The following is a 13,372-nucleotide window of genomic DNA, read 5'->3' as shown; positions in this document are numbered from 1 at the left end:
TATGTTGAGATGCATGTTTGCAGCGATTGCAAATGGGTATATGCTGAGATGCGTGTTTTTGCAGCGATTGCAAGGAGTATATACTGAGATGCGTGTTTTGCAGTGATTACAAAAATGGGTAAATGCTGAGATGCGTGTTTTTGCAGCGATTGCAAGGAGTTTATACTTAGATGCGTGTTTTGCAGTGATTGCAAAAATGGGTAAATGCTGAGATGCATGTTTTGCAAGTGGGTAAACACTAAGATGCGTGTATTTGCAGCAATTGCAACGAGTTTATACTGAGATGCATGTTTTGCAGTGATTGTATACGGGTAAATGGTAAGATGCGTGTATTTGTAGCAATTGCAAGGAGTTTGTACTGAGATGCATAATTTTACAGAGATTGCAAAATGGGTATATGCCGAGATGCGTGTTTTTTGCAGCGATTGCAAGGAGTTATGATGAGATGCGTGTCTTGCAGCGATTGCAAGGAGTTTATACTGAGATGCATGTTGCAGCAATTGCAAAAATGGGTAAATGTTGAGATGCGTGATCTTGCAATGATTGCAAGGAGATTATACTGAGATGCATGTTTTTGCAGCGATAGCAAATGGGTAAATGTTGAGATGCGTGTTCTTGCAGCGATTGCAAGGAGTTTATACTGAGATGCATGTTGCAGCGATTGCAAATGGGTAAATGTTGAGATGCGTGTTCTTGCAGCGATTGCAAGGAGTTTATACTGAGATGCATGTTGCAGCGATTGCAAATGGGTAAATGTTGAGATGCGTGTTCTTGCAGCGATTGCAAGGAGTTTATACTGAGATGCATGTTGCAGCGATTGCAAATGGGTAAATGTTGAGATGCGTGTTCTTGCAGCGATTGCAAGGAGTTTATACTGAGATGCATGTTGCAGTGATTGCAAATGGGTAAATGTTGAGATGCGTGTTCTTGCAGCGATTGCAAGGAGTTTATACTGAGATGCATGTTGCAGCGATTGCAAATGGGTAAATGTTGAGATGCGTGTTCTTGCAGCGATTGCAAGGAGTTTATACTGAGATGCATGTTGCAGCGATTGCAAATGGGTAAATGTTGAGATGCGTGTTCTTGCAGCGATTGCAAGGAGTTTATACTGAGATGCATGTTGCAGCGATTGCAAATGGGTATATGCTGAGATGCGTGTTCTTGCAGCGATTGCAAGGAGTTATGATGAGATGCGTAGCTTGCAGCGATTGCAAGAAAGGTCACCTACTGATAGGCGAAAAAGAAAAGGATAGCAGAAATTGTATATGTAGGAAGGAACTGCGAAGTGGCATACGTAACGAATCGTCGATTTGTTATAGGGACTGTTACGTATTGGTGTGTGGGATACTCGTGACGCGAACCGTTGTGCCGCTTGTGCGACTAGGTTCGGAGTGGACTGTGATGCATGTAGCTGCTGAGGTGATGTGAATCGGACAAAAAATAAATAATGAATCGTAGGGTATGGTAAGAACCACTACAAATTGGTGTGCAGGATAAGACCGATGCAAACCATTGTGCCGCCGAGGCGACTAGGCTTGAATCCGACTGTGATTCGTATGACATGAAAGCAATACGAAACAGTCAGTAGAAAATTACATAAACAACGAACCATTTGTGGGGTACAACAGGGACTAATAAGAATCAGTGAGCGGGATGCATCTGATGCGAACCGTTGTGCTGCCGATGCGACTAGGTTGGAATCGGATTGTAGCAGGTATGCAATATGAATCGGCTGTAAAGAGATGGCACTGATACAAATCGGTTGTAAGATGTATGAAGTGAATCCAATACAAATCGGTTGCAGCGTGTATACCACACCTTACTTCTAAAACCGAACACATTCCAACCGCCCAGCCCCCCAGGCTAATCAAAGTGCAGACAAGGCCCCATGTGGGTCTAATTACCACCTCAATCAGACACAGAACCCATGCAAATAATACATGCTGATCTCCAAATGGATGAGACGGCAACCCCATAGACAGTGAATCCTATGAGAAAATGAAGCCTGTATCGAGTGATATCAGAGAACAACCAACAATGGCTCAGAGGCTTGGATCTACGAACAAATCGTATGTTTGTGGATAGGATGACAAGCAAGGCAGAGCAAGCCTGCAAATCTAAGTTTGCAGGTATAGGAAACATATCCAATGGTAACATTGCATATGAAAAAAAAGGTTTGAACCCTACCTGTAACAGCAAGCGAGAACCGCCGACGAAGACGCCGCAACCCACTTGTAATCGAACGCACAGACTTATGAACACAAAGTAAGCTGGGAAGAGTCAGCACAGTGACATGTAGTATCGTTCACTGAAACTGACAAAGAGGAAGGGGAAGTGGTCAGCTTAAATACCCTCCGGGCTCCTCCCATAAATTCAGGCCAGCACACTGGCCTTCTAACATATATATATAAACCATGCTGGGAAGGATGTGCTTCTATGACTAGCGTGGTCAGTTTGAAATAGAAAAGCAGGGGGAAATACAAAGAGAACAGGATACTTTTTAACAAAAATACATAGTGCAACAGACACATATCAGTAACATGAAATGTTGGGGTAGCACTTAGTGCAATTATACACTCTGTTTCATTGTGGTACAGCAATCATGTGTAAATAGTAATCCACACAAGGTACTAAGAAAGGGTAAAGTATTTTTCTATAAATAGTCTCTTTAGCAAGGTATCTTGTTATTTGAGAATATTTTATGCAGCTATTCACTGCATGATGGTTGCTTCTATGTATTACTTTATCTGAGTCAATAAACGATTCCTAGTGGTGGTTTGCATCAAATCTGTTGCTGGTTAATATGAAATTTGACAGAACATTTGTTTATAGATCTGTCTTATCTGTGAAGAATCATGCCATTTAATCAGTCCTGATTTTATATATCTATGAAGAATAGACAGATTAGCAGTCATGTAAAAAAAAAATCACCATCTGCCAGTTCTGCTAATTTGGAAATTGTTCTGAATAAAGCTATATCATTGAGTTTTTGATCTCTTCCATAGTCATGTTTAAATATACTAATACTCACATTGTTTTAACTAATGAATTGTTTGCATATTCCTGATCTATGTCTGCTTCTGCAGTCACTGGTTTCTACCCAACCCTGGTTTTCTTAACACTTTAGATCTAATATTTTGTGTTCCCCTGTAGTTAAACAGTAATGTTTGTTTCTTCTGCAGGGCTCACGTGGAGACCCAGGGGACATGGGAGAAAGAGGAAACCCGGGAGCACCAGGACCTAAGGTAGACATGCGTATATAATAGACACTTTATAGGCCTTTTTATGTGGTCTCCATCCCTCTTTAACTCCTAGGAATTTTGATCATCTTTTCTCACTGTTTACCTGTACTGACTGGCAGTCTGTCATTGGCTAAATGGTTAAAGACATTGTTAAAGACACAAATCTATTTATTTCAACCACAAAATAATTAAACAGACTTTGTATCCTTAGAATTAATAAACCCAAACAAATGAAAAGCACACACAGTGTGCTCAAGATGTAGAGCAAAGCATAAAAACCCTAAAAGGTGTGCTCTGGTTTGCTCTAACAGTGAAAAAAATGTCATCCTGTTCCCCCAAAGGCAGCAAGATAAATATTTTATGATGCCATTTTTATGCAGTCTGTTAATGCAATTCATTTTATTTTAGGGAGACAGAGGAAGACCTGGTATCAGCTACCCAGGACCACGGGGATCTCCAGTAAGTAGGAGCAGAAAAATCACATGTGCTTTATATATATATATATATATATATATATATATATATATATATATATATTACACACATATAGAAAAAAGCTCTTAAAAGTTGTTAATCCTATACTGCTTAGTAATGTACTAAACTAGAGTCAGCAGTATATAGTAGGTACCATAAGGTGCTATATCTAACCTGAAAGCTTACATGAAATCTCTTCAGTACCCTGGCAGAGCCTTTTAAAGAATTTCCTCTATCAAGTTATGTAGAGTGTAAGCATGTCCTTCTTACCTATAGACGTGTTACAATTAGACAGCCAATTGCCAGACAAGAATAGTGTCATGTGAGGGGTAGGAGTGTGGATCAGTCAAAAATAGAGAACACCAACATGCCCTATTGGTAAGGGAGAGGGACAATTTCAATTTCAAGCATCCGTAATTCCATCATATATAAGAGTGGGTCAACATACCCGAAAACACACTGACAAAAGAGAGGGGCCAAGGTCCCAAGAAAAGAAGGTATAAAGTGACCCCCATCACTTTATACCTTCTTTGCTTGGGAGTGTGGATCAGTATTTGCAAATACCGCATTTTAGAAAGCCTGTCTTTCAATAGGATTGTTTGGAAGTTCCTAGGTTGCTTTGAAGAGGATTCCAGTAAAGCTGTTAATTTGATCTGACCACACATGGTCATTTAGCAGATTTAGAAACTGTGCAGAGTTACTATTAGATTTTGCTGTCAGGTAAGAGATATTTGGAAATAGCATGTCCATTAACATTAATTACCCTTTATTCTATTCCTTAAATTTCAGACCAGACTACATACCTAACATTTTTATAGGCTACCATGAGCATGTACAAACATTTTCAGGCTGCCATCTGTTGTCCTAGTTGCCAGTTCCCATCAGCAGCCTGTTGTTCTCTAGTGGTGCCATGGATATCTGCATGCTTGCAATATCATTCACCAGGACATCTTAATAAGTAAAAAAAATATTTTATTTTCAATCATCTACAGAATCCTTACACTAAAATTTCAGGACAGGGCAGGGTAACTTTTTCTGGTAAAAAGGTGTCTTAGCCATAAAAATAAAAGCACGTTTAAACCTGCAATGTTGGTTGTATTGTGGCGGTTCTAAGAATGATTGAATGAAAACCTAATTCTTCACATATGGTGCTGGTGAGACATATTGCTAGCATGAACTTTGATAGGTGCCATTCATCATTTTACTACAAGACTGATAAAGACCTATAGCATGTTTTGCAGTTAACAGATGCCTGTCACATACACATGCTCTCTCTAAGTATGTACATTTAGGTATGGGCATATTGGGGTTGATTTACTTAAAGCAAATAGGCGGTTCACTTTGCCCTTTGCAAAGGAGTTTACCCTAAAAGTTAGTAAATGTGGTAAAGTTTCAATTTGCAACAAATTGAATGCAATCATATGCAAGAAATATAAACAACAACATTTTTGCTTGTGCATAATTGGATAACGGAAGCCGTGACAGAATGAGCTTCATCACTAAGCTCCGGGGGGAAACCTTGTGCAAAGTGCATCTTCCCTTGCAAGGTGAACAGCTTTTTTGCCTTTAGTAAATCAACTCTTTTGTCTGTGTAGTGCGAGATATGATGTAGCTACTCCAAAAACCAAAGGGGCCCATAAGAACAGTGAAAGAAGGGTTAGGGTTGGGCTCTTAGCCTAGAATGATACAGTATGTACTTTGAAGCCAGGTACCATGTAGGGTTCCCAGGTGTATTTATGCCACATAAGCACATTTTCTGACACATGACATGATATGGCTGAAGCTGGCAGGCAAAGAGCATGCATACACATTTGATATGGAGGAGTAAGTGTTGATAAAAAGCAAGTCCAAACTATTTTTTTTCTGTTTTAGGTACTGTGTAGTAAAGTAGAATTCAGCCCCTGTCAATTACTAGCTAGGGTTTTGGTGGAGATATTATCATCTATCTTTTCAACCAACCCAACTTTATCACTATAAAGTCAGTCATATAGTCTCATGGAGAATTAACCATAAAGTGAAAGATAACTACCTAGGCATTCTTCTGTTATATACATATGCAGTTATAAACAGTGATATGGCTTAAAATTTAGGGTCAACCTGTCACAGCCATGCTGTGAATTGGGAATTCCCCACTGGTGTGCCATACACTAGTATGAATCAAGACTCCAGTCTTATGTGGAGTTTACCCCTAGGATGTATAGAGTGAAAATAGTATGGACAGTTGTAGAAAAGTAGGAATCCTGATAGGCGGTTGTGCACATGTTGCAGATACGATGGCCACTGAATGGTTGATTTTCTGCACAAGGTCTTTTGTAGTTCATGTCTGCCACTGTGTAGAGTATAGATTGTTTCATGGCCACACTGTTACCAAAGATCTATAGTCCTGTTTATTTATTCTTATATAAAATTGGAAACAGTAGTTGATTTTTTTTCTTATTTTAATCTAGGGTGATAAAGGAGACAAAGGACCACCAGGACCTCAGGTGAGAAATTATAATATTTTATGTGTTTTGCACTAGACATGGTTTCCTCTTTTGTGTTCTAAACTACAAAAACATGTATTTATTTGGCATATGACATATAACTACTGTTATACATTATTACTTAACAGGACAATTTAGTAACTGTGGATTGAGGGATCTGAGAGAATTTGTGTGCTTATTGGATTTTCTAGAGCTACTCAGTCAGAGCATTTTCCTAAAAGAACTTTATACCAGGCAGGTTATGGATATTATGAGCTTGAATTTAGCAGTAGGGTTAATATTTACCAATGAACTGGGGTCAGTTTGCCTTATCTGCTATGGCTTGTTGCCACGCAAAATCATTTTTTTAATGATTATTTATTTATGTCAAACAGCGTGCAAACAACAGAAATCTAGAGCAGCCAATTAGCAATTATCATTCACCATTTTGACTGTTCAATACCAATGAAAGGAATAATTACATTTCTGTGTTCGCACTGTTTTTTGCATTGCAGATATACAGTTAGTATGATATTGTTGCATTTAATTTTCAGTGAAATAATACGATGTGCTGACTAATGTGGACTAATTGTATAATGCTTATTTTATGATATTGCCTTTCATCAATGAGATCTTCATGTAATGTTTTCACAGGGAGGACGTGGCGACTTTGGACAAAAAGGAGCCCCTGGACCCAAAGGAGTGAAGGGGGAATTTGTAAGTAGCCAACCTAAACAGAAGACACCATCATTGTTGTATCCAGTAAAGTAGTCTGCTTTCACTGAATTAAGTGCTTCTTTTATACATGTGTTTTCAGTGACTTCATGTTATCTGGTTATGTCCAAACAATGATCTATGAAGTACAGTAACATGGATTTTGCTGTCTCTTTTTTCTAGGGTGACAAAGGTTCCACCGGAGAGCCTGGCCCCCGCGGACCAACTGGGGAATCTGGAGGCGAGGTACGATATGTGCATTCTCCTACATGTTTTTAAATCTATTAGCTCAAATGTAAAATCATATGGGCTTTTGGATCATCAAAGACCTCGCTGGTCACAGAGAGGCATCATAAATTCCAGGGCAGGAAGCCTTTCCAGAACCCCTGCTTTGTTTGAAAATTGATGTCTCAGCACTCCTCTTTTAGACCACCCATTCATTATGGCACACTAAAACCTAGTACACACGATCAGAAAATCGGACAAAAGATACCGCTTTCGAAGCAATCATACAATTATCTAAACTTTAGTACAGAGCTTTCGAGAACTGATAACCGCAGTTCATCCGAAATTATTCGTACGGACAGACACAAACTTTTTGTCATACGATACCAGATTGTACGATTTTCATTTAATCAGTATAGTATTCATCCGAAAAAAATCAGAAGAGCAAGACCACACATGCTCGGAAACAAAAGAACACATTACAATATAATACAACACATTACATCACTTCCGAAGTTATGTTCTGCCGTAGGGGAAATTTTGTAAGTTGAGTAACCTCTTAATTTGCGATATGAGACTAGGATGCAAATAAAAACGGACGCTCATTCGACCGATATTCTCATTCTGTGTACAAGTCTTAAGGCTCACTCACTAATATACTAGCAGCCAGCCTGCCTGGTGGCTGCACACAAACACCTACTCTTCAGCCCATAGTGGTACTTGGATGCACCCATGATACCTGACTTTCTTTCCCGTGTCCTAGAGAAGTCACTTGCTCAGTTGCTTAGATGCTTGCCCAGTTACATCAAGATGCTTAGACTCCAGTGTTGGCATCTGCCTCTGCCTGGAGGAATCTGTTTTTTTTATATCTGTTTAACCTAATGGTGAGAGATTGATTAGGTCAGTGAGATCTCTCACCAAGTGCAATGGGTCCCACTGGGCACATAAAAAACCTCCCTAAAGATGACCATTTACAGTACCTTAAAATTTGAATGTACAATGTCTGTACAATCTCTGATATTATTTGAGGCCCTACCTAAACAATCTATTCCATTATTATCTAGCCAGGCAGATACATGTTCTACATACAGTAGATGTTGGTAGATTTAAAGCAGATTGTAGGGCATATTATCAGCTTGAACTTTATATGCACCTTAGAGATTCACAGGCACCAGGGCCACAATCCCTCCCCCACCTCAGGTCTGCAAAAATTGTACAAAGGCTAAAATTCATCTAATGGTAGTTTTGTAGTGTACAATACAGGTATCTCTAATAGCTAATATTATATACAATTGGTGGCAGATTGTAACTTCTTATGTTTTCTATATTTAGGGTGACATTGGACCTCCTGGTGACCCTGCCTTGACTGTAAGTAGTGTATGATGTCATAATAAGGTTATGTAATTGGAAGCAAATGTTTAATTATTGATAGATCATGTGCCATGTCATTACAACATACTTTGTACAGCGTAATTACCCTGTATTACTTAAAGTCCAAAATGATATTGCTTTAAACAATGCTTAACAGCTGTATTAACTGGATGTTACAAGATCATTTGTTTCTATTATTGCACAGGAATGTGATGTCATGACATACGTACGAGAGACATGTGGATGCTGTGGTTAGTTTTCTTTTTTTTCACTGTGATTATTTATTACAAACACTCCTTGGATGCTCAGTATAGTATATTTATTCATTATTATTCACTTTTAATTAGCTTGTTTTTATAAGAATGTATAGAATTTTGTATATATTTTTGTTATGTTCACTACTAAAAAATAAACCATAGAACAGATGCATTGCAGTAACATGTGCATTGCTGAATGTACGAATAGGGCCTAAAAGTTTATTATCGAATACAAGAATGGGTCATTTTTATTTATTTTTTTCTTTTCGTTCAATAAAGTTTATTGGTTTTAAGAAGCAAGAATACAAGTAACATTCAAGAAGATAACTTTCAGAGAATAAAATTATGTATTGGCCAACACGGCCTGTAAAGCATCAGATGAACAGAATACAAACTCTGGAAACACATTAGTTAGTGTACCATAGATGGTGAAATAAGTCCATCCAATGGTAATTGATCTCAGTCTGGATATCATTAAGCGATGTTTGGGAAACCATGACATTGAATTATAACCGTGTAGGAGAGTCACAACAGTATCTATTAGTCAGCAGGGGAAAAGAGGGAAGGTAAGGGTCCTACCAGCCACCTCAAAAGGGATCACGCTGTGGATGGGGGAGCCTAAACCACCTTGACCATTTAACACTGCCATGAGTCCCCTACTATATAATGGGGGAGGAAGTATTTGGGGCTGATACATATCCTAGGGCCTTATTGAATTACTGCTATGTGATACAAGTCATTGAACTAGGGTGAGATCTGGAACTGGAGATCTGGAGTACCGTATATACTTGAGTATAAGTCGTTCCGAGTATAAGTTGAGGCCCTAATTTACCACAAAAAAATGGGAAAAACTTATTGACCCGAGTATAAGACGAGGGTGAGAAATGCAGCAGCTACTGCAAGTGGAAAAAGAGGGTCAACAATGCCCATCTGCAGCTGTATACCTCCCTGTGTCCTGTGCATGTATCATGTGTCTTGTGCATATGTGTCATGTGTCCTGTGTCCTGTGCATATGTGTCATGTGTCCTGTGCATATGTGTCCTGTGTCCTGTGTATATGTGCATGTGTATATGTACCTGTGTCCTGTGTATGTGTATATGTACCTGTGTGCATGTGTCTGTGTGTGTGTGTGCATCCTACCTGTGTAGTATTCGGCGGCCATTCACTGTTTAAAAGCCGCGCCTCCTCCTCGTCCAAAAAACTCCATTTCCCAGCGGTCAGCCTATCACGGACATTCTCTTATCCTCATACCATGGACGAGGATGACAGAATGTCTGTGATAGGCTGTACACTGACTGCCTATCACAGATGAGGAGGCGCGACTTTTGAACAGTGAGAGCCGCTGCCAAGTCTATGCAGCACACGCTGGCCGCCGTCTGCCTGCATGACACGCTGATCATGTAGGCAGACGGTGGTGACTCGTGTATAAGTCGAAGGAGGCACTTTCAGCCCCAAAAAAGGGGCTGAAAAATTCGACTTATACATGAGTATATACGGTATATATATGGCTGATCAGGAGTGTAGTTAGATAATCCAGGGAGACTGAGCTCATAAACCGAGATTCCATCTGTAAACCAACATGGCAAGAAAAAAGTAGAAACTAGCCATGTCATGTAATTCTAGTTATGGCCCAAAAAAGGGTGCACAAGAGGAGAGAGAGGAAGGTAATGAAGTTCTAGAGAGAGGAGGAAGTGAGCTGAGAGACAGGGTAGGATGAGGGGGGATAGATGGGTCACCTAGAAGTAAGACCATTATGAGGAGTTATTTCCAGGGTATAGAGGTATATGACAATGTTTAGCCCAGGGTTCCCAGATAAGTTCGAAAACATGGATCTTGTCTTGTAGAATACTTATTATTTTCTCCTGCGACATAATCCAGGAGATTTTGCGCTTCACTGCTGAGATCAGGACTGAGGTTTTTTCCAATGACATGCTATAGTAATTTTGGTTCCTAAAAGGATGAAGAAGATCAGCGCTTGTGTATATTTATCTACTTTCTTCAACTTGAGGTTAAGGAGTGCTATGTTTGGGGAACCTGAGTATTCGTTACCTTGCATATTAGAGAGAAAAGTTTATTCCAAAGGCTTTGTATTCGTGGGCAGGTCCACCATATGTGGAACATTGTGCCCATGTGGTTGCAGTCTCTAAAACACAACTGGGAAGCATCTGGGTAGATTTTAGTGAGGAGATAGGGAACCCTATACCAACGTGTAAATAGTTTGAGGCTGGCCTCAATCAGGAAAATATTTAATATACCTTTAAAGGATCGTTGGAAGCAGACATTCAATTTTTCCGGTTCCCATTCTATCTGGAGGTCATTTTCCCATGCTTGGGCATAGGAAGGTTTGGACAGAGATGAAGATAATGAAGAGTAGATGATGGATATTCCCTCCCCCCCTCTTATCCGTGACGTTCGAGCACCAAGATTAATAAGCCGTGACCCGGGAAGGTTCCGGCTTATTAGGCCAGATAGATTGAAGAAAATGAATAATTTGTGTGTATCTGAACCTTTCTGAAGTGGGCATCTCCAGTTTGCTCGTGCAGTATCCAAGTGTAATGGGGCCTGTAGACGTAAAGAAGTTCGCTATTCTACTTAAACCTTTGTTGAGCTACCAACGAAAGGCCAGGATCTTCATAAGTAAGAGCTAAGATAGGAGGTCTGAGTTTTGTGGGGGACCACAGTAGAAAATCAATTGTGTGATGGGGAAGAGCTTGCCTCTCCATTGACACCCAATCGGATTTCAAGTCACGTGAGTATGCAATGGAGATCTGAGCAAGTTGAGCTGCTTGGTAGTACCACCAAATGTAGGGGAGGGGAAGTCCTCCTTGCGTTTTAAGTCTGAATAGGATATTTTTGGAGCATCTTCTGCCCTTAGGTTCCAAGATGAATTTCAAAATTTTTGATTCTAATCGGGATGGGTAGAGATCTGAAAAGGTATAATAGGCGTGGGAGGAGTGTCATTTTGATAGCGTTAATGCGGCCTAGCCATGAAAGGTTATGTTTAGACCATGTAGAGAGATCTGACGACAGTTTGTGGAACATAGACAGGTAGTTAGAGGAGTATGATGAATCCATCTCGGAGGTTAAATTGACACCTAAATATGGTATATATGAGAGCACCAGGCAAATGGGAAGTGGTCCTGTAAACTTTCAAGTAAATTGGAGGGAACTGTGATGTTTAATGCCAAGGATTTTGATACATTAACCCGAAGACCGGAAGCATTTTCAAATTTTTTGAGTAAAGAGAAAATGTTGGGGGTCAAGATAAGGGGGAGGTAACAAATAATAGGAGATCATCTGCGAACAATACACTTTTGCTCTTTGCATTTGTGCTCTTGGGGTCCACAGAGTACTCCCTTAATGTCAAGGTGGGTTCTAATCGCGATGGCCAGGGTCTCGATAGCTATAGCAAATAAGAGGGCTGAAAGCGGACATCTTTGCCTGGTGCCTTTTTCGATGTTAAGGGGATCCGAGTAGCAACCCTTGAGTCTTACCTGAGCGCTGGGGTTAGAGAACAGGGATCGGAGTGACCCCAGAAAATTGGGGCCAAAGCCCCATCTCTCTAGCACATTAAACAGGTAAGGCCATGTAACTGTGTCAAAGGCCTTTTGGAGGTCGATTGACAGCAATAAGCTTTCCTGAGGAGGACCGCCATCCCATTGGGAGTTGAGTAGTGAGATGATGTCTATGGCCCTTTTTATCTGGTCAGGTCCCTGTCTCCCCAGGATAAAGCCCGCCTGGTCCTTATGGACATATTGAGCCATACAGGATGATAGTCTATTAGCTAATATTTTTGTCAAAATTTTTAAGTCGTTAATTAAAGAGATTGCGCGGTAATTGCTAATTACATTCGGATCCTTACCAGGTTTGGGTAATACTGAGATATATGCTAAATTTAGGACTTTATCCAGGGGAGATCCCGACCTGAGCGAGTTAAAGAATCTGACCATCTAGGGAACTAGCGTAGTAGCAAATTTTTTATAGTAGCAGGCCGAAAAAAAACGTCAGGTCCCAGAGCTGAGTTTTGTTTAAGATGTTTTATCAACTCCAAGACTTCCATTTCAGTTATCGGTTTGTCCAGAAGGTCAGAATGTTTCGCTGACAATTTTGGGAGGAATATGATGTTGAGGAAGCCATCAAGGTGAGGTTGTGTGCTAGGTTTATTATCCTTGTAAAGATCTGTGAAGAATTCATGGAAAGGTTCCATGGTGCGTTGTGGGTTTTGTGTTAAATCTCCTATCAGGGTGCGTATTTTAGGGAAAGCTAGGGATCAGGGTTTAGGAGATAGTTTGACTGCTAGTTTAGCACCGATCCTGTCCTTCTGGGAGTAGAACCGGGCTCCTGACCATCTGAGGTATTTCTCTGCTTCTGTGGTTAGGACTAGGTTTAAAGCTGTCCGGGCTGTTTCTAGACGATCTAAGGACTCTCTAGTAGGGTTGCGTTTATGGGTAATGAGTGGAACTCTGTAGTGAGTTTGGTTCATGGATGCCCTGCGTACCCGTTTGAGGCGAGAAGTATATAATCTTCCCTCTCGTTACAGCCTTATGGGCTGGCCACAAGGTTTCTGTAGATATGGAATCTTTGTCATTTAGTTGAAAAAATTACTGAATGTCCTTTGCGAGGATTA

The 13,372-nt window shown here is 40.3% G+C and overlaps 1 protein-coding gene across 2 annotated transcripts in view; it reads left to right on the top strand.

Moving 5' to 3' along the window:
• Window positions 1-13,372, top strand: part of COL6A2 (collagen type VI alpha 2 chain) — a 75,056-nt gene that overhangs the window by 33,412 nt on the left and 28,272 nt on the right. For both annotated transcript variants that reach the window (XM_073633711.1, XM_073633712.1), the window contains exons 18-24: window positions 3,183-3,245; window positions 3,651-3,701; window positions 6,164-6,199; window positions 6,833-6,895; window positions 7,076-7,138; window positions 8,450-8,485; window positions 8,694-8,739. In XM_073633711.1, the coding sequence (XP_073489812.1) occupies window positions 3,183-3,245; window positions 3,651-3,701; window positions 6,164-6,199; window positions 6,833-6,895; window positions 7,076-7,138; window positions 8,450-8,485; window positions 8,694-8,739 (358 nt within the window). The remainder of the gene's footprint in view (window positions 1-3,182; window positions 3,246-3,650; window positions 3,702-6,163; window positions 6,200-6,832; window positions 6,896-7,075; window positions 7,139-8,449; window positions 8,486-8,693; window positions 8,740-13,372) is intronic.

Source organism: Aquarana catesbeiana, linkage group LG06 (genome assembly GCF_042186555.1).
Source record: "Aquarana catesbeiana isolate 2022-GZ linkage group LG06, ASM4218655v1, whole genome shotgun sequence".
Lineage (NCBI taxonomy): Eukaryota > Metazoa > Chordata > Amphibia > Anura > Ranidae > Aquarana > Aquarana catesbeiana.
This window is presented reverse-complemented; position numbering and strand designations above follow the sequence as displayed.